We start from the raw sequence: 21738 nt of genomic DNA, 5'->3' as shown, positions 1-21738 counted from the left end.
CACCACTCCCCCCCCACACACACACACACCACTCCCCCCCCACACACACACCACTCCCCCTCTCCCCATACACACACCACTCCCCCCCCACACTCACACACACCACTCCCCCTCTCCCCACACACACACCACTCCCCCTCTCCCCATACACACACCACTCCCCCCCCACACACACACACCACTCCCCTCCCCACACACACACACCACTCCCCCCCCACACACACACACACCACTCCCCCCCCACACACACACCACTCCCCCTCTCCCCATACACACACCACTCCCCCCCCCACACACACCACTCCCCTCCCCACACACACACACCACTCCCCCCCCACACACACCACTCCCCCCCCCCCACACACACACCACTCCCCCACACACACGACTCCCCCCCCCCACACACACACACCACTCACCCTCACACACACCACTCCCCCCCCACACACACCACTCCCCCCCCACACACACCACTCCCCCCCCCACACACACCACTCCCCCTCTCCCCACACACCACTCCCCCTCTCCCCACACACACACCACTCCCCCTCTCCCCATACACCACTCCCCCCCCCCACACCACTCCCCCCCCACACACACCACTCCCCCTCTCCCCACACACCACTCCCCCTCTCCCCACACACACACCACTCCCCCTCTCCCCATACACCACTCCCCCCCCCACACCACTCCCCCCCCACACACACACACCACTCCCCCCCCCCCACACACACGTGTGCCCCTCGTGGAGGGTTATTTTGGAAGCTGTGAAGAACATTGTGAGCTGAGAGGTGGTGTGAGGCGCTGCCGAGGTGTGAGGTGCAGATTGTCGGTGTTAGTTTGCGGAGAGACAAGTCCCTGATTTAGCCGCTCACATACTGGAGAGGACAGAGGGACCGACCGAGCGCGTCCCCAGAGTGGTCCTTCCCTCCCCGCCCGGGTACCCAGAGCCACATTAACCCCCCACCCCCCTCCCTCCCCAATAGCCAGGCAAATGGACACACACACAGTCACACACACACAGTCATACACACACATACATAGTCATACACAGTCTCACACACACACAGTCATACACACACATACATAGTCATACATAGCAACACACACACACAGTCACACACAAACACACACACACACAGTCTCTCAAACACACAGTCGCACACACACAGAGTCTCACACACACTTACACACAGTCACACAGAATCTCCCACAGGCAGAGTCTCACACACACAGTCACACACACACAGTCACACACACACATAGCGTCTCACACACACAGTCACACACACACAGTCTCACACACACATACACACACACAGTCACACACACAGAGTCACACACACAAAAGCACATACAGTCACACACACAGTCACACACAGAGTCACACACAGACAGACAGTGCAGACTTTACAGAGGTTTCTGAGAGTGAGACTGTGGTGTGGGCCACTGACACACGGACTCGATTATTATTAAAAATTACAGTTTTCAACATCCCTTTAGTTTCCCAAACTCGCCGCGTGGATCTGTATTCCTGGCATCCCGAGGACGGGGGGTGTGTGGGGCTGAGAGGGGGCACGGGTTGGGCGGGGAGGGGACGTTCTGACTTACTGCTTTTATGTTTAATGGTGTGACCATGAGTAACAGACTGGGCAGGAGATCAGACAGACTACAGTGAACATAGGATTAGGGAGTTCCTTTCCTCTAATGAGCTGCTCATGTTAATGCCAGTGATCGCTACAAACCCCTTCACTGCCCCAAACCCTCGGCCCTCTCTCCCCCTCTGTCCGCCCTCTGACCACAGAGTTTCTCAGATAATAGTAATAATCCTTCTCTCTGACATTCAAGTTGCACTGAGTTGAGCTCCGTGTCCTGTGTGTGTGGGTGTGACTCTCTGTGTGCCTGTATGTAGGTATGTGTGTGTGTCGCTCTCTATTTATGTCTGTCTGTGTCTCTTTGTTTATGTGTTGTTGTGTGTCTCTTTCTCTGTCTGTAGCTCAGTGGTTAGAGCACTCGCTTTGCAAGTGAGAGACCTGAGTTCAATTCCAGGCAGAGGGCGAAACCTCGGGCAAGTTTCCTTACTCTGCAGCTCGTGTACTGTCCCGCACCAGGCTTCGGGACCACATCACTCCCACCCTCGCTCGCCTCCACTGGCTCCCCATCCCCCAGAGGATTGATTTCAAGATCCTCATCCTCACCTACAAGGCCATTCACGGCCTCGCTCCCTCCTACCTCTCCGACCTACTATCCCCCTACCTACCTGCCCGTACCCTCCGTTCCTCTGGCTCCGGTCTGCTCCACGTCCCCCGCCCCAACCGCCCTACCATCGATGACCGGGCCTTCAGCCTCTCAGCCCCGAGGCTCTGGAACTCCATCCCCCAGTGCCTTCGCCGCTTCCTCCCTTTCCTCCTTCAAGGCCGGTCTCAAGACCTTTCTCTTTGACCTTCAGCCTTCAGCTCCACTCTCGCCTCTCTACCCCCTCCTCGCTCCCTCCCTTCCCTCCCCTCACCCTGACCATTTCCCCCCAATGCTCGGGTCATGACCCAACTGTGCAGCGCCTTGGGACGTCCTCCTGACGTGAAAGGCGCTTTATAAATGGAATCTTGTTGTTGTTGTTACTCCACACAGAGCCTAATAATAATCCCTCCAAAACCAAAACAATAATAAATTGGTCATTTTCAATCTACGACTGTTTGTGGGACATTGCTGTGTGCAATTGGCTGCCGCGTTCGCCCACAAATATACAGTCAATTCACTTTACAGTGTGTTCTGTGAAGCGCTTTGGGACGTCCTCCCGACGTGAACAGCGCTATATCAAATGCAACGATTATTATTATTATTATTATTAGATGTTAAGCAACAAAACAACATTACATGTGTACAGCGCCTTTCACATCGGGAGGATGTCCCAAGGCGCTGGACAGACAGAGTTACAGACCAGAGCTGGGGGTCGGGGTTGGGGAGGGCGCGGGGGAGGCAGGAAGATCAAAAGCACGGTTGAAGAGGAGCGTCTTGAGATGGGTCTTGAATGTGGTGAGGGAGGGGTGAGGCGGAGGGACTGCGGGATGGAGCTCCAGAGGGTGGGGGCGGAGTGGTGGAAAGCCCACCCGCCGATAGTGGGGAGAGCGAGGCGGGGGACGTGAAGCAGGACAGAGCCCACTGAGCGGAGGGAGCGAGCAGGTGGGTAGGGGGTTAGGAGGTCACAGAGGTCGGGGGGAGTAAAGCCATAGAGGGCTTTGAAGGTGTGGACCAGGATCTTGAACTGTATCCGCTGTGTGATGGGAAGCCGGTGGAGTCGGGCGAGGATGGGGGTGATAGGGTCACGGAGTCTGGTGCGGGAGAGGACACGGGCTGCAGAGTTCTGGATGATCTGCAGCCTGTGGAGGGAGGAGTTGGGGAGGCGCCGACAAGCAGTGAGTTTGCATAGTCGAGCCTTGATGTAATGTGTGAGGGTCTCCGGGACTGCAGTGTATATTCTGTGAAGCGCTTTGGGACGTCCTCCCGACGTGAAAAGCACTGTATCAAATGCAAGGACTATTATTATTATTATAACCTTCCAATAACTATCTATCTCTGGGGTTTCCATATGTACGTGGGGTTTGGAGAGTCTTAAGCAACGGTGATGGGATTCCAAATGAACCAGACTCCGTCTGACCAAGAAAAATGTCTCTCTCTCTGTTTAATGTATCTGTATGTGTGTGTGTGTGTGTGTGTCTGTCTGTGTGTATGCATGTCTGTGAGTGTATATGGATGTATATCTCTATGTATGTATATGTGTGTGTATGTCTCTGTGTGTCTCAGTCTGTGTGTGTCTCTGTGTGTATATATGTCTGTGTGTCTCAGTGTCTGTGTATGTATGTCTGTCTGTATCTGTGTGTCTTTGTGTATGTCTGTATCTGTGTGTCTCTGTCTGTCTGTCTCAGTGTCTGTGTATGTCTGTCTGTCTCTGTGTGTCTCAGTGTCTGTGTGTGTATGTCTGTCTGTCTGTGTCTCAGTGTCTGTGTCTCAGTGTCTGTGTATGTGTGTGTCTTTGTGTCTGTTTGTATGTCTGTCTGTATCTGGGTGTCTCTGTGTGTATGTCTGTCTGTCTGTCTCTGTGTGTCTCAGTGTCTGTGTGTGTATGTCTGTCTGTGTCTCAGTCTCAGTGGCTCTGGAACTCCATCCCCAGTGCCTTCGCCGCTTCCTCCCTTTCCTCCTTCAAGGCTGGTCTCAAGACCTTTCTCTTTGACCTTCAGCCTTCAGCTCCGCTCTCGACTCTCTTCCCCCTCCTCGCTCCCTCCCTTCCCTCCCCTCACCCTGACCATCCCCCCCTCCTCACTCCCTTCCCTCCCCTCACCCTGACCATTTCCCCCCCTCCTCGCTCCCTCCCTTCCCTCCCCTCACCCTGACCATTTCCCCCCAATGCTCGGGTCATGACCCAACTATGCAGCGCCTCGGGACGTCCTCCCGACGTGAAAGGTGCTTTATAAATGGAATCTTGTTGTTGTTGTTGTTGTCTCAGTGTCTGTCTGTGTCTCAGTCTCAGTGTCTGTCTGTGTCTCAGTCTCTCAGTGTCTGTCTGTGTCTCAGTGTCTGTGTATGTATGTCTGTGTGTCTTTGTGTCTGTGTGTATGTCTGTCTGTATCTGTGTGTCTCTGTGTGTATGTCTGTCTGTCTCTGTGTGTCTCAGTGTCTGTGTGTGTATGTCTGTCTGTGTCTCAGTCTCAGTGTATGTGTCTCAGTCTCAGTGTCTGTCTGTGTCTCAGTGTCTGTGTGTCAGTGTCTGTGTGTGTATGTCTGTCTGTCTGTCTCAGTGTCTGTCTGTGTCTCAGTCTGTCTGTGTCCCAGTGTCTGTGTGTCAGTGTCTGTCTGTGTCTCAGTCTCTCAGTGTCTGTCTGTGTCTCAGTCTCAGTGTCTCAGTCTCAGTGTCTCGGTGTCTGTCTGTGTCTCAGTGTCTGTCTGTGTCTCAGTGTCTCAGTCTCAGTGTCTCGGTGTCTGTCTGTGTCTCAGTGTCTGTCTGTGTCTCAGTGTCAGTGTCTCAGTGTCTGTCTGTGTCTCAGTGTATCAGTGTCTCAGTCTCAGTGTCTCGGTGTCTGTCTGTGTCTCAGTGTCTCGGTGTCTGTCTGTGTCTCAGTGTCTTGGTGTCTGTGTCTCAGTGTCTGTGTGTCAGTGTCTGTCTGTGTGTCAGTGTCTGTGTCTCAGTGTCTCGGTGTCTGTCTGTGTCTCAGTGTATCAGTGTCTCAGTGTCTCGGTGTCTGTCTGTGTCTCAGTGTCAGTGTCTCAGTGTCTGTGTCTCAGTGTATCAGTGTCTCAGTGTCTCGGTGTCTGTCTGTGTCTCAGTGTCTGTGTCTCAGTGTCTGTGTGTCAGTGTCTGTGTCTCAGTGTATCAGTGTCTCAGTGTCTGTCTGTGTCTCAGTGTCAGTGTCTGTCTGTGTCTCAGTGTCAGTGTCTGTCTGTGTCTCAGTGTCTGTGTCTCAGTGTCTGTGTGTCAGTGTCTGTCTGTGTCTCAGTGTCTGTGTCTCAGTGTCTGTGTGTCAGTGTCTGTGTGTCTCAGTGTCTGTGTGTCAGTGTATCAGTGTCTCGGTGTCTGTCTGTGTCTCAGTGTCTGTGTGTCAGTGTCTGTGTCTCAGTGTCTCAGTGTCTCAGTGTCTGTCTGTGTCTCAGTGTATCAGTGTCTCGGTGTCTGTCTGTGTCTCAGTGTCTGTGTGTCAGTGTCTGTGTCTCAGTGTCTCGGTGTCTGTCTGTGTCTCAGTGTCTGTGTGTCAGTGTCTGTGTCTCAGTGTATCAGTGTCTCAGTGTCTGTCTGTGTCTCAGTGTCTGTGTGTCAGTGTCTGTGTCTCAGTGTATCAGTGTCTGTCTGTGTCTCAGTGTCTGTGTGTCAGTGTCTGTGTCTCAGTGTATCAGTGTCTCAGTGTCTGTCTGTGTCTCAGTGTCTGTGTGTCAGTGTCTGTGTCAGGGCACAGGGGGCGGGGCTGACGGTTGTCCCGCCCACAGTTTCCGGCCAATAGGCGGCGAGGGGCGGGGCTCCGGGGCCAGAGCGCGGGAAAGGCACCGCCAGAAACACAGTGACCACTGTCGCCATTCACCCGCCAACTCCACCCGTGACCCCGTCCCCGGGACCCCGTGACCCCGGAACCCGTGACCCCGTCCCCGGGACCCCGTGACCCCGGAACCCGTGACCCCGTCCCCGGGACCCCGTGACCCCGGAACCCGTGACCCCGTCCCCGGGACCCGCCAGTGCCGAGTTCCCGGGAGGCTGCCTGCCCGGAGGGGAGGGGAGGGGAGGGGAGGGGAGGGGGAGGATGGAGAACTTCCAGAAGGTGGAGAAGATCGGAGAGGGCACTTATGGAGTGGTGTATAAAGCCAGAAACAAACTCACAGGGGAAGTGGTGGCGCTCAAGAAAATCCGCCTCGATACGTGAGTGTCCCGTGTACATACTGTACATGTGTGTACCGCACATACTGTACATGTGTGTACCGCACATACTGTACATGTGTGTACCGCACATACTGTACATGTGTGTACCGCACATACTGTACATGTGTGTACCGCACATACTGTACATGTGTGTACCGCACATACTGTACATGTGTGTACTGCACATACTGTACATGTGTGTGTGTACTACATATACTTTTGTTTGTGTGTACTATATACTGTATATGTGTGTACTATATATACCGTATATGTGTATGTGCTATATATACTGTATGTGTATGTTTGTGTATTATATACTGTATATGTATGTGTGTACTATGTATGCCGTATGTGTGTGTGTGTACTTTATATACTGTATATATGTGTACTATATACTGTATGTGTGTGTACTATATATACTGTATGTTTGATTACTATATATACTATATATGTGTAGTGTATATACTGTATATGTGTGTGTACTACATATACTTGTGTGTGTGTGTGTATGTACTATATGTATATGTGTGTGTACTATATGTACTGTATATGTGTGTGTACTATATATACCGTATGTGTGCGTGTACTATATACACTGTACGTGTGTGTGTACTATATATACCACATATGTATATGTGCTATATATACTGTATATGTGTGTATACTGTATATACAGTATGTGTATGTGCTATATATACAGTATGTGTGTGTGCTATATACTGTATATTTGTGTGTACTATATATACCGTATGCTTGTGTGTACTACATATAATCTATATGTGTGTGCTATATATACTGTGTATACCGTATATGTGTGCGTGCTATATACACTGTATATGTATGTGTGTACTATATATACTGTGTATGTGTGTGTACTTTATATACTATATATGTATGTTTGTATTATATATATACTGTGTATGCATGTGTACTATATGTATATATTGTATGTGTGTGTACTGTGTGTATATATAGGTGTGTATGTACAACAACAAAATTACATGTGTGCAGCACCTTTCACGTCGAGAGGATGTCCCAAGGTGCTGGACAGACAGAGTTACAGACCTGAGCTGTGGGTCGGGGAGAGTGGGGGGCAGGGGAGGAAGCAGGGAGGTCGAAGGCACAGTTGAAGAGGAGGGTCTTGAAATGGATCTTGAAGGTGGCAACGGAGGGGGTGAGGCGGAGGGACTGTGGGATGGAGTTCCAGAAGGTGGGGGCAGAGTGGCAGAAGGCCCTCCCGCCGATAGTGGGGCCATCGATTCCGGAGCCCGCTGAGCGGAGGGAGCGAGCAGGATGGTAGGGGGTTAGGAGGTCACAGAGGTCGGAGGGAGCAAGACCATGGAGGGCTTTGAAAGTGAGGACCAGGATTTTGAACTGTATCCTCTGTGTGATGGGAAGCCAGTGGAGTCGGGTGAGGATGGGGATGATAGTGCGGGAGAGGACATGGGCTGCAGAGTTAGTTCTGGATGAGCTGCAGTCAGTGGAGGGAGGAGTTGGGGGCCGACAAGCAGTGAGTTTGTATAGTCGAGCCTCGATGCAATGAAGGTGTGTGTGAGGGTCTCGGGGGGTGCGGTGTGAGACAGTGTCGGAGCCGGGCGAGGTTGGGGAGGTGGGGAAGGCAGAGCGGGTCATGGCACAGATGTGGGGTAGAAAGGATAGTTGAGGGTCAAACAAGACCCCAAGGTTTGGGACTGGCTCAGTGAGGGGGAGTGAGCCCCATGGATGGTGACGCTGTCAGCGCCTGAGGTGAGGAGGCGCTGACGGGAGCCAATCAGAAGCCTCGGTCTGGTTGACATTCAACTGAAGAAAGTTGGCTCTCATCCAGGACTTGACGTCTGACAGACATTGTGTCAGGACAGCAGTGGGTCCTGGAGTCGAGGGGGGAGGCCGAGAGGAAGAGGTGGGGGTCATCCCTTACATGTGGAAGTTGACCCCATGTCTGCGGATGATGTCACCAAGAGGGAGGCTATAGATGTTGAAGAGGAGACAAGGACAGAGCCCTGAGGAACGCCGCACGAGACGGTGCGGGGGCTGGAGAAGCCGTTTGTGGAGATGACGCGGGGGGGGGTGAGAGGTACAATCTGAACCGGTCAAGGACAGAACCGTGAAGGTTGAGGTGAGAGGAGAGGCGGTGGATGAGGATAGAGTGGTCGACATGTATATATATTATATATACACTGTTGGTGTGTGTACTATATATATATAGGTGGGTATATGTGTGTACTATATATACTGTATGTGTGTGTGCTGTGTGTATATTTAGGTGTGTATGTGTGTGTATGTAGATGTGTTTGTGTGTGTGTACTGTACCATATATAGTATATATTTCCTATCAACATGTATCATATATATGTATATACATACACTGTGTGTGTGTACACAGTGTGTGTGTATGTGTACACACTGTGTGTGCGTGTATTTATAGGTACGGATTGGAAATCGCTTACAAAATATACAGTCAATTCATTTTACAGAATATCCCGTGAAGTGCTTTGAGACGTCTCAAAGACATGATAAGGCACCACATCAAATGCGAGGACTATTGTTATTATTATCATAGAATCATAGAATATTACAGCACAGAAGGAGGCCATCGGCCAATCGTGTCTGCGCTGGCTCTTTTGAATAGCTATCCAATGAGTCCCACTTCCCCACTGTTTCCCCATATCCTTGCAAATTTTTCAATAATATATACAGTATATATAATATATACTGGACAGGTGAGATCTTTCTGTCTGTCACCAGCAAACTGTTTAGATGTTGGATTATGGTCTAGCCCAGTCTCTCATCACCGCCACTTTCCTATCAACTGCTTTTTTATTAATGCAACTTAAAGTTTTGGCTCCCAGCACTTCTTATTTTGTTCTCCCTGCTCACACACACTCTTTCTCTCTTACACACTCACACTTTCTCTACACCCACTCACATGCTCTCTCTTACGCTCTCACACACACACACACTTTCTCCCTGCGCGCGCACACTCCTCTTTCTCTCTCTCTCTCACACAGACTCAGTCTGAGGCCCTGACTCTGTACTGACCACACACCACATCAAACGCAGAGATTAATAATCCTGTCACTGACACAGCCCCTAACTACTCAGTACTTCAGAGGATAAGTAATAATACTGGCATTTGATATACCAACAACAACAAAATGACATGTGTAAAGCACCTTTCACGTCAGGAAGACGTCCCAAGGCGCTGGACAGACAGAGTTTCGGACCCGAGCTGGGGATCGAGGTCAGGGTCGGGGAGGGGGGAAGCAGGGAGATCGAAGGCACAGTTGAAGAGGAGCGTTTTGAGATGGGTCTTGAATGTGATGAGGGAGGGAGCGAGATGGAAGGCCTATGGAATGGAGTTCCAGAGGGTGGGGGCAGAGTGGCGGAAGGCCCTCCCGCCGATAGTGGGGCAAGCGAGGTGGGGGACGTGAAGCAGGCCGGAGCCCGCTGAGCGGAGGGAGCGATCTGGTTGGTAGGGGGTTAGGAGGTCGGAGGGGTCGGGGGGAGCAAGACCATGGAGGGCTTTGAAGGTGAGGACCAGGATCTTGAACTATATCCTCTGTGTGGTGGGAAGCCGGTGGAGTCGGGTGAGGATGGGAGCGATAGGGTCACGGAGTTTGGTGCGGGAGAGGACACGGACTGCAGAGTTCTGGATGATCTGCAGCCTGTGGAGGGAGGAGTTGGGGGGGGGCGACAAGCAGTGAGTTTGCATAGTTTGCAGAGAAGGAGAGTTGGGTGTCATCCCTTAAATTTGGAAGTTGACCCCATGTCTGTGGATGATGTCACCAAGAGGGAGCATGTAGGCGTTGAAGAGGAGGGACCACGAACAGAGCCCCAACTGCTGACAGGTGTAGTCATTGTGTGTTTTTTGGGTGAAAGCAGCAGCCAATTTTCGCACAGCAACGTACCACGATCAGCCATGAAGTGAGCAACCAATTTATATCTGGGGGGAGGGGCAGAATTTTGGGATAATGTAGTGGGACGTCATTGTATGTTGCCTTCAAAATGCACAGTCACTACACTTGACAGCAATATCCCAGTGATGTCCTTTTGAGACATTTCAGAGCTGTGGGCGCTATTGTCATATGTAAGGATTATGATTATTATGATAAATATGGCTATGTTTGTTGTTATTCCTGTGCAGTACAATGTGTCTGATTGTCTCTAATCTTCTCTCTCAGGGAGACGGAAGGTGTCCCGAGCACCGCCATCCGGGAAATCTCTCTCCTCAAAGAGCTCAGTCACCCCAACATCGTCAAGTAAGCCAACCTCCCTAAAGAAATAAAAAACTGGTCCCTCAATCCACAGCTGTTTGTGGGACGCTGCTGTGCGCAATTGGCTGCTGCGTTTCGCCCACAAAATACACAGTCACTACACTTTACAGTATAGCATGTGAAGCGCTTTGAGACGTTGGGTCAAATGCCAGGAGAATTAATCTTTGGAATTGAGTCCCGTAGAGAGACACACCCTGACTCTCTGAGCCCAGGCAGGATTGGGCACAGTGGGCGTTGGGGTAACTGCTGTGGTTTAAACACTACACCCCCCTCAGTTTGCTTGTTGAGAGCGCTGTCTGGCAAGCTTCCTGCTGCTTGTCCAGCGAGGGACCTCTCTGCTTGGTATTGTGTCGGGAGGATGTCCCAAGGCTCTGAACAGTCAAGGATTTACATCTGAGCTGGGGGTTGGGATCAGGAGGGGAGGCGAGCAGGGAAGGTGGGCTGCTGTGTGAGCTGACCTCTCTGTGTGTCCCCATTTCCCTCCCCCCCGCGCCCCCCAACCCCCGCAGGTTACTAGACGTGATCCACACCGAGAACAAACTGTACCTCGTCTTCGAGTTCCTGCACCAGGACCTCAAGAAGTTCATGGATGTCTCGTCAGTGGGTGGGATCCCCCTGCCCCTCGTGAAGGTACCAGTCTGCGGGAAGTGGGGCTCCATTCTTCCCCCCTCTCCCCCGCCTCTCTCTCCCTCCCTCACTTTCCTCTCTATTCTCACACTCTCTATTCTTTCTATTTTCACAATCTTTTCTCATTCTCTCTCTCACTATTCTCACACTGGTCTCCATTCTCTCTCACACACATTTTCTCACTCACTCTCTCGCGGCCGCTCGCTCTTGTACACTCCTGCACTCTCGTTCTCCTGCTCACGTGCTCTCGCTCTCCCTCTCTCCCTCCCTCTCTCTCTCACACACTCTCTTTCTCTCTCTCCCTCTCTGGCAGAGCTACCTGTACCAGCTGTTGCAGGGCCTGGCTTTCTGTCACTCTCACCGGGTGCTTCACCGTGACCTGAAGCCCCAGAACCTGCTGATCAACGCGGACGGTGCTATCAAACTGGCCGACTTCGGGCTGGCCCGAGCCTTTGGCGTTCCTGTCCGGACCTACACCCACGAGGTTAGGAGCCAGGAATCAGCAGCTCATTCCCTGTCAGTGTCGGTGTGTCAGCGCATGAAGAGAGAGAGAGACTCGAGAGTAGCAGCGACACTGGGATAGCCCCCCCACCCCCCACCCTCAAAACCACTTAGATTTCTCTGCGCTGATCGTATTAATCATCTTCTAACTCGGCTCACGCTCCTCCAGGCTCCATTGCTCCCGCACACAGCGGCTGTATTGAATCGCGGGAAACCTTGTCTTGATCTGTCGAATCCGGCGCAGAAGAACTTCATTTCCCGCGATTCGTTTACCATCGACACCAACACAGCCTGGATTATTGATTGCATTGATTTTATACTGATTGCCGTGTGTGTGTCTGATCTCCATGTTTGTGTGTGTGTGTGCGTGTCTGATCGCCATGTGTGTGTGTGTCTGATCGCCATGTGTGTGTCTAATCGTCATGTGTGTGTGTCTGTTCGCCATGTGTGTGTGTGTCTGATCGCCATGTGTGTGTGTCTGATCGCCATTGTGTGTGTCTGATCGCCATGTGTGTATGTCTGATCGCCACGTGTGTGTGTCTGATCGCCACGTGTGTGTGTCTGATCGCCACGTGTGTGTGTCTGATCGCCATGTGTGTGTGTGTCTGATCGTCATGTGTGTGTGTCTGATCGCCACGTGTGTGTGTCTGATCATCGTGTGTGTCTGATCGCCGTGTGTGTGTGTGTCTGATTGCCATGTGTGTGTGTCTGATCGCCGTGTGTGTGTGTCTGATCGCCGTGTGTGTGTGTGTGTGTGTCTGATCGCCACGTGTGTGTGCGTCTGATCGCCATGTGTGTATGTGTATGATTGCCATATGTGTGTGTCTGCAGGTTGTCACCCTGTGGTATCGAGCCCCTGAGATCCTCCTGGGATGTAAATACTACTCCACGGCTGTGGACATCTGGAGCCTGGGCTGTATCTTCGCAGAAATGGTAACACATTCCAAAGTCAGTGCTGCTGTGTGATAGGCCCTGTCCATCCTCTGCCTTACGTGTCTTATCTTTTACACATGTGTGTGTGTTACCCGCAGTGATCCTGATGTAGCCGTCAAGCTGCTGAATGACTGTCTCCCCAAAACCTTCAATTCCTGGCTCTCCTGAAATCCAGGGTTGTTTCCACCCCCCCACCCCCCACCTCCCCTGGTACAACAACACACACACCTCGAGCGCAGATGGCAGGAATCCGGCCTCACGATTCACCGGCAGCTGTGGCTCGAGCACCTCCACACCCACCGCCTCTTCTCACCCACAACTGACTCTTACTCCAAAGTCATCCTGGAGGCAAACAACAATCTAAAGATGCTGTTTTCCACCATTCATCACCTCCTCCGTGCGCCCCCTCAAGCCCCTTCCATCCTCACATTAAACACCAAGTGTAAAGAGGTCCTAGACTTGTTCACCTCAACAATTAAAAATATCCCCTTGGCTGCATCGTCCTCCTCACCCCCCCCCTCACCCAGCCCATGTCTTCTTCCACCCCACCCAGACCATCCACATCGCCTTCCCTCTCTGCCACAGCTCCTACCACTCCCCACTCCTTACACTCCTTTGCCCCCATCTCTCCCTCCTCTCCCTTAACCACAATTACCCAGATGAAGTTCACCACCTGCTGCCTTGACCCCCTCCCCACACAGCTGCTGGTCACTCAACTCCCCCTCCTCTGACATGGTCAACCAGTCTCTCCTCAGGCTCTGTTCCACTCCCCCTGAAAACTGCTGTCATCACCCCCTCCTCAAACCCTACCCTCGATCTCTCTAATCTCTCACACGACCATCCCATCTCCAACCTTGCCCTTCCTTGACAAAGTCCTGGAATGCAATCTTACCGGTCAACTTCGGTCACACCTCTCCCTCCACTCCCTCCTCGAGCCGCTGCAGTCTGGTTTTCGCCCCGACTGCCCACAGCACAGAGACAGCGCTTGTCAAAGTCACAAACAACGTCCTCTCTATCTGTGACCAGGGCTCCCACTGCCTCCTCGTCCTCTTGGATCTCTCTGCAGCGTTCGACGAGTCGACCAAGCCATCCTCCTCCACCACCTCTCCTCCCTCATCGCATGGTTTGAGTCCTACTTCACCAACCGCCTCCATTACATCTCAGCAAATGGTTTCTCCTCCCGCCCCCACCCGGTCACCTGCGGGGTACCCCAGGGCTCCATCCTTAGCCTCTTCTTTTCCTTATCTCTATGCTCCCTCTGGGCCATGTCATTGGTAGACACGGGGTAAACTTCCACATGTTTGAGGATGACACACAAATCTACTTTTGTCTCCAGCACCAACTGCAGGTCCTGATGTTCTATCAGCTTGTCTGGCAGACATCAGGGCCTGGATGAGTGTAAACTTTCTGCAGCTGAATACGTACAAGCTGGAACCCATACTCCTTGACTCCCGTCAAAATCTTCACTGCTGCGGATCTAAACTCCTCAACCTCCCTGGGCTCTCCCTCAGATTCACTGAACCAGTGCGCAACCGAGGCGTGCTGTTCGACCCCAAACTGTCCTTCCCCACATCCGGTCCCTGACTAGAAACTGCCTTCTTCCACCTCCGCCACATTTCCTGCCTCCGACCTTACTTTACTCCAAGTGTAGCTGAAACCCTCGTGTGTGTGTTTGTCACCTCCCGCCTGGATTCCTCCAACCCTCTCCTCGCCGGTCTCCCCAGCGCCACCATTCACAAGATCAGCTCATTCAGACTCTGCCGCCCACATACTGACCCCAACAGACTCCACACCCACATCTCCCCAGCTCTGGCCCTGACTCCCCTGGCTCCCCATCAGCCAACACATCCACTTCAAGATCCTCTCACTCTCGTGTTCAAATCCCCTCACTCTCTGACCCCTCTCTCCCTTCCTCCCTCTCCGACCTCCTCACTCCCCAATCCACCACTGGCCCCCCGGCTCCTGCTCATCCCTCACACCCTCCGCCCCAACATTGGAGGTCACGCTTTCAGCCACTACACCCCCAAACTCTGGCACACGCTCCCTCAATCCCTCTCTGTCTCCTCTTTTTCAAGTCCAGCCTGAAAACCTTCCTGTTCGCCCCCCTCCCCCACCGGCTTGGAGTCAGGCTCCGCCACTGTTAAGCTCTGAGACGCTGCCCTGCGTGGAGAGCGCTGGATAAGTGCGTTGTTGTTGTGTGATTGGGGGCGGTGGTGGGGGGGGAGAGGGGGGCATCAGCCTCGTGGTTTAGGAGGAGCTGCCAGACTGCACCGGCTCCTGACCCAGAGAGGATCCACTTCAAGATCCTCACTCTGGTCTTCAAGTCCCTCCACTCCTCTGCACCCCCCGACCTCTCTGACCTCCTCTCTCCTCAAAACAGTACCCGTTGCCTTTGTTCCTCTGGGTCTGGTCTCCTCCTCGTCCCCCGAGTAATCCGCTCCACCCTCGGAGGCCGTGCCTTCCCCTCCCCATGGCCCCTTCCCCTCCCCATGGCCCCTCCCCCTCCTTCTGGCTCGGCCCCAGGATCCATTACTGTAAAGCGCTCTGAGACGCCGTCCGGTGTGAAGTGCACTATATAAATCCAAGTTGTTGTAGCTGCAATAACGTGCCCCAGAGTGGGGGCTCCTTCATCTGTATTTTTCGGTGGCACGTCCCCATCCCTCCTCTCTCTCTCTCTCTCTCTCTCCCACCCACACTCTCTCATCCTTCCTCACTCTCTCCCTCTCTCTCTCACCCGCCCTCTCTCTCCCCCACTCCCCCTCCCTCCCTCTCTCTCTCCGCCTTCCTCTCTCTCTCTCACCCTCCCTCTCTCTCCCCCACTCCCCCTCCCTCCCTCTCTCTCTCCGCCTTCCTCTCTCTCTCTCACCCTCCCTCTCTCTCCCCCACTCCCCCTCCCTCCCTCTCTCTCTCCGCCTTCCTCTCTCTCTCTCACCCTCCCTCTCTCTTTCTCATGCTCCCACTCTCTCTCACACCCTCCCCATCTCTCTCCCTCTCTCACCCTCTCCCTCTCTCACCTCTCTCTCTCTCCCCCCACCACCTCTCTCTCTCTCCCCCCCTCTCTCTCTCTTACTTTCCCTCCCAAGTTGCCAACCTGTGGCTGGTTATGTGACCTCTCCATAGATATCCGCCCCCTCCTTCCCCATCTGCAGTTCTTGTCTGAGGACCTTCCTATTTGGCCAGTGCCTATGGTCACCTCCCCCTCCCCCCCTGCTTGGTGTTGTGCTTTGCCACTGTCAAGCTGTGGGACGCTGCCCTGTGTGAGGGGGCGCTGGGTAAATGCAAGTTGTTGTTGATATAATAATAATATTCCGTGTGTTTGATGCCGCGCCTTGTCAGGTCGGGAGGACGTCCCAAGGCTCTGGAGGGTTAGGGATTTGGACCCGAGCCGGGGGTTGGGATCAGGAGGGGGTGGAGGGCAGGGAGGGTGGGGGGTAGGAGGGTGATCGTAGGTGAGGTCGAAGAGATGGGTCTTGAAGGAGGAGAGAGAGGGGGCGAGGAGAAAGAACTGAGGGATGGAGTTCCAAAAGGTGGGGGCAGAGAGGCTGAAGGCCCGACGGTGATGGTGAGGAAGGCTGGGCCGGGCGGGGGGAAGGGGAGGGTGACCTGGAGCAGGCTGGAGCCCGCTAAGTGGAGGAAGCGGACAGGACAAATATACATGGAGCAGTGAGAAAAGCAGTGGGGCAAAGGCGGGTAATTGGAGTTGAGGTACAGATCAGCCGTGAATTTATAGAATGGTGGAACAGACTCAAAATCGAGGGGCTGAATGGCCTCCTCCTGTTCCCATGTACCCATAAAATACACAGTCACTACAGTTTACAGTATATCCTGTGAAGTGCTTTGAGACATGTCAACGAGGTAATAAGGTGCTGTGTCAAATGCAAGGATGATTATTATTATCTCCTGTTGCTTCTCCCATAGTTGGTTCTGAAGGTTTTTATTTTAATTGTCCCCCCCACCCTCACACACAGATCCCCACACCTCCCACACAGACCCCCTCCGCACCCCCCCCCACACACACAGACACCCCCCCCCACCCCCGCAAACACCCCCCACCCCCACACAGACACCCCCACACACACACACAGACAACTCCCACACACACACCACACAGACCCCCTCCACAAACCCTCCCCCCCTCACACACACCCTACACAGACCTCCCCCAGCATACATCCCTCCACCCTCCCCACACACACGCACACCCCGCGGGGAGGAATTCCGAGCAGGCGTCTCTGGGATCTTGTGCTGGTGATTGTGATCACAGGGCCGTGTGAGGAGCATAAAACATCCAAGTCTGAACAGAGAGGCTCTGAAGCCGCTCTCAATCACTGTACTGTTCCTCACGGCGCGATTGGCCTCATGATGTAACGGCTGTGGTTGACCTGGTCACCCAGGGGCCACATTCCTCCCGGGTTCAGCCGCCCAGGCATCACACAGTAACCCTGGCTCTGAGCCACCGCCTCATCACCACAGGCCCCTCAGCGCTTCACATGATCTCACTGTGTAGTGTAGTTCAGTGATCTCTCCTCAGCCTCGCTCCTTCCTATCCCTCCTGATTGTTTCCCCCACACACACACACAGACCCTCCATCCCCCCTCCCCTCCACACACACACACACACACACAGACCCTCCATCCCCCCTCCCCTCCACACACACACACGCATACACACACACACAGACCCTCCATCCCCCCTCCCCTCCACACACACACACACACACACACACACACACAGACCCTCCATCCCCCCTCCCCTCCACACACACACACACACACACACACAGACCCTCCATCCCCCCTCCCCTCCACACACACACACACCACACACACACAGACCCTCCATCCCCCTCCCCTCCACACACACACACACACCACACACACACAGACCCTCCATCCCCCCTCCCCTCCACACACACACACACACACACAGATCCTCCATCCCCCCCCCCACACACACAAACAGACCCTCCATCGCCCCCCAAATACACACACAGACTCTCCCCCCGCACACACACACCCCACACAGACTCTCCCTCCCCACAAACACACACACACACCCCCACACACACACACCCATACACACAGACTCTGCCTCCCCACACACACAAAGACTCCTCACACATCTCGAGTTGTTGGAATGCATTGATCTGGAATGCATTGCCTGAAAGGCCGGTGGAAGCCGATTCGATAATAACTTTTAAGAGAGAAGTAGATAATTATTTGGGGAGGACACGTTTGCAGGGCTATGGGGAGAGAGCGGGGGAGTGGGGTTGGTCAGGGCTATGGGGAGAGAGCGGGGGAGTGGGGTTTTCTTTTCAAAGAGCAGCACAGACACTCCTTCTGTGCTGTATAATTAATTTTATGATTCTCTGTGACGTGCTAACCTGCCTTGTTGACCCGCCCGCTCCCTCCCCTCAGTGAGCTCCATCCTGCTCCACGTCCCCCGCCTGCCCCACCATCAGTGATCGGGCCTTCAACCTCTCCGCCCCCACCATCTGGAACTCCATCCCTCCGCCTCGCCCCCTCTCTCGCCTCCTTCAAGTCCGGTTTCAAGACCCTCCTCTTTGACCGTGCCTTCGGTCACCCTCCTACCCCCACCCTCCCTGCCCTCCACCCCACTGATCCCAGCCCCCAACTTGGGGCTAAATCTCATTTGTTGATGTGGTAACTGAGTGGTTATTGACAAATCTGCACTTACCGTGAATTATTTTTTATAATAATATTAATAATATCCTTACATTTGATACAGCGGCTTATCGCGTCATGATAAGGCACTATATCAAAGCGCTTCACAGGATATATTGTAAAGTGTAGTGACTGTGTTTTGTGGGTGAAACGCAGCAGCCGATTGCCTGCAAACAGTCGTGTATTGAGTGACTGGATTTATAATTTATTTTTATTTGGGGGATTGTCGGCCAGGACGCCACGGGGGCGAGAGAGACACAGAGAGAGACAGAGAGAGAGAGAGAGACAGAGAAAGAGAGAGAAATTCCCTACTCTGATCAAATAGCACCGCGGAATCTTTAATGTCCATCTGAGTGGGCAGACGGGGAGTGAGGTTTAACGTCTCATCCGAAGGACGGCAATAACAATCCTCACGACCGGGTGGGGGGTGTGTCTCGGAATGTTACACAGGATTTTTCTGTAAAGTTTCTATCTCTCGCTCTCTCTCACACACACACACACTCTCTCTCTCACACACTCTCGCTCTATCTCACACTCTCGCTCTCTTACACTCTCGCTCTCTCTCAGACTCCCTCTCTCTCTCTCACACTCCCTCTCTCTCTCACACTCGCTCTCTCACACTTTCGCTCTCTCACACTTTCGCTCTCACACTCTCGCTCTCTCTCACACTCGCTCTCACACTCTCGCTGTCTCACACTCTCTCTCACACTCTCGCTCTCTCTCACACTCTCGCTCTCTCACACTCTCGCTCTCTCACACTCTCGCTCGCTCTCACACTCACACTCGCTCTCTCACACATTCGCTCTCTCACACTCGCTCTCACACTCACATTCACTCTCTCACACTCGCTCTCACACTCTCACACTCGCTCTCTCACATTCGCTCTCTCACACTCGCTCTCACACTCTCTCTCACACTCGCTCTCTCTCACACTCGCTCTCTCACACTCTCGCTCTCACACTCGCTCTCTCACACTCTCTCTCTCACACTCTCGCTCTCTCTCACACTCGCTCTCTCTCACACTCTCACTCTCTCTCACACTCTCGCTCTCTCTCACACTCTCGCTCTCTCTCACACTCTCACTCATACTCTCGCTCTCACACTCGCTCTCTCTCACACTCGCTCTCTCTCACACTCGCTGTCTCTCACACTCGCTCTCTCTCACACTCTCGCTCTCTCTCACACTCTCGCTCTCACACTCGCTCTCTCTCACACTCGCTCTCTCTCTCACACTCTCGCTCTCTCACACTCTCGCTCTCTCTCTCACACTCTCGCTCTCTCACACTCTCGCTCTCTCACACTCTCGCTCTCTCACACTCTCGCTCTCTCATACTCTCGCTCTCTCACACTCTCGCGCTCTCTCACACTCGCTCTCTCTCACACTCTCGCTCTCTCACACTCTTGCTCTCTCACACTCTTGCTTTCTCTCACATTCTCGCTCTTTCTCACAATATCTCTCTCTCTCTCACACACACTCACTCTCTCGCAGATCACCAGGAGGGCCTTGTTCCCTGGAGACTCCGAGATCGATCAGCTTTTCCGTATATTCCGGACACTGGGAACTCCGGATGAGGGGGTGTGGCCGGGTGTGAGCGCGATGCCGGATTACAAACACACGTTCCCCAGGTGGAGCCGGCAGGAGCTGAGCAAAGTGGTGCCTCCCCTGGGAGAGGGGGGCAGGGACCTGCTGGCGGTGAGTTCCGGGGCCGGGGGGTGGGGGTTGATCTACTTAATGGCTGCGGATTTTGGGGGGGAACGGTGGTGGGAGGTGGGGGGTGTTTCACATCACACATAGTTACTCTATACACACACACACTCTCACACACACACACTCACTCACTCTCACACTCACTCTCACACACACTCACTCTCACACACACACAGACACACCCTCACTCGCACACACACATTCACACACTCACTCACTCTGCTCCATAACTGGTGTAACCTGTAGCTAAACCACTGTAGCCAGAAGTTACCGATACACTGACATTGAACTCACACAGTCTGGGCTGACGCGAGGTGTGGGGGTTTGGGAGGTGGAGGGGCTGCCGTCTGTCTGTGGTCGGAGACGCCGTCCTTTGGATGAGGTGTTAAACCGAGCTCCCCGTCTGCCTGTTCAGGTGGACGTTAAAGATCCCGCGGCGCTGTTCGAAAAGAGGAAGGAGTTGTTCTCCCGGGGTCCTGGCTCACAATCCCCCAAAATAATACTGATCGCACACTGTTTGTGGGGACGCTGCTGTGCGCGATTGGCTGCCACGTTTCACCCACAAAATACACAGTCACTGCACTTTATCATATATTCCATGAAGCACTTTGAGACGTCTCAATGATGTGTTAAGGCGCTGTGTCAAATGCAAGGATTATTATTATATTACGCATTATATTTATACTATATACACACACCCTCACCACACTCCCTGCGTACACACACCCAAATATATATATATTCTGACTCACACACACACACAGTTACACTCACTCTCTACACTCGCTCTGCTTCATTTTTTGATTCTTTCCCCAAAATAATAATAATAATAAATTGGTCCGTTCAACCCACGGCTGTTTGTGGGACGTTGCTGTGCGCAATTGGCTGCCGCGTTTCGCCCACAAAATATATAGTCAATTCACTTTACAGTGTATCCTGTGAAGCGCTTTGAGACGTCTCAACATTGTGATAAATCGCTATATCAAATGAAGGATTATTATTATTGTGATTGTTATTATTGTTGTTGTCGCTGATGTTCGGCCCTGGCTGGTGGCTGATCCCAGTAATTCCTCTTTTCCTGCAGCAAATGCTCCTGTACGACCCAACGGAGCGCGTCTCAGCGAAGACCGCCATTTCCCACCTCTTCTTCCAGGACGTCACCACAGCGATTCCTCATCTCCGCGTCTGAAGCCAAACCCAAGCCCGGAACCCGTGACCTGCTCTTTGTCAGCCCGAGGGGAACTTGAGGGAAATGGCACCTCTCTCTACTCTGGCGCAGCCTCGAATTCCTTTCCCCCCCTTCCCCCCCCACAGTGTAGGGTCAGAAATCCACATGTTAGTGGGGATGGAGCTTAAAGTTTTGTAAAGAAATAAGTAATTTGTTTTAATCATGAGTATTTGTTTCCTCGTCAAATGGAGACATGTTGTTAGAGATTTAATTCCCCTGAGAATCGTCCTCATGACGGTGGGGGGGGGGCCTCTCTTTCTCTCTCTCTCTCTCTCTCTCTATCTATCTCTGATTCCAGCCTAATTCCTGACTTCCATGAAGTTGGATGTTGCCGGGAAGAGGGGGGCGGGGGGGAGAGAGAGAGAGAGAGGGAGGGAGTGTGGAGT

The 21738-nt window shown here is 53.1% G+C and overlaps 2 protein-coding genes across 3 annotated transcripts in view; one reads left to right on the top strand and one right to left on the bottom strand.

Moving 5' to 3' along the window:
- pmela (premelanosome protein a) overlaps positions 1 to 12984 on the bottom strand; it is a 26262-nt gene extending 13278 nt beyond the window's left edge. The window contains exon 1 of the mRNA XM_042344143.1: positions 12961 to 12984. The gene's annotated coding sequence lies outside the window, so the exon portion shown is untranslated. The remainder of the gene's footprint in view (positions 1 to 12960) is intronic.
- On the top strand, positions 6207 to 21738 carry cdk2 (cyclin-dependent kinase 2). 2 transcript variants are annotated; one of them, XM_007909996.2, is made up of 7 exons: positions 6207 to 6397; positions 10579 to 10656; positions 11181 to 11301; positions 11612 to 11782; positions 12631 to 12747; positions 19906 to 20109; positions 21209 to 21738. In XM_007909996.2, exons 1-7 carry the CDS (start codon positions 6282 to 6284, stop codon positions 21311 to 21313), a joined length of 912 nt encoding a protein of 303 aa, XP_007908187.1. In that variant the 5' UTR covers positions 6207 to 6281; the 3' UTR covers positions 21314 to 21738. The 2 variants fall into 2 exon arrangements, with proteins under 2 accessions (XP_007908187.1, XP_007908188.1); XM_007909997.2 differs by having other exon boundaries at positions 6208 to 6397; positions 12631 to 12732.

The sequence above is a fragment of the Callorhinchus milii genome, unplaced genomic scaffold (genome assembly GCF_018977255.1).
Source record: "Callorhinchus milii isolate IMCB2004 unplaced genomic scaffold, IMCB_Cmil_1.0 Scaffold27, whole genome shotgun sequence".
In the NCBI taxonomy this organism is placed as follows: Eukaryota; Metazoa; Chordata; class Chondrichthyes; order Chimaeriformes; family Callorhinchidae; genus Callorhinchus; species Callorhinchus milii.
This window is presented reverse-complemented; position numbering and strand designations above follow the sequence as displayed.

What these genes read in the sequence shown, in the direction of transcription:
- cdk2 (XM_007909996.2), top strand. Translation starts at nt 6,282, where the DNA reads ATGGAGAACTTCCAGAAGGTGGAGAAGATCGGAGAGGGCACTTATGGA. An exon ending in AGTCACCCCAACATCGTCAA is followed by an intron (nt 10,657 to 11,180) that starts GTAAGCCAACCT and finishes CAACCCCCGCAG; the next exon opens with GTTACTAGACGTGATCCACA. An exon ending in AAATGGTAACACATTCCAAA is followed by an intron (nt 12,748 to 19,905) that starts GTCAGTGCTGCT and finishes ACTCTCTCGCAG; the next exon opens with ATCACCAGGAGGGCCTTGTT.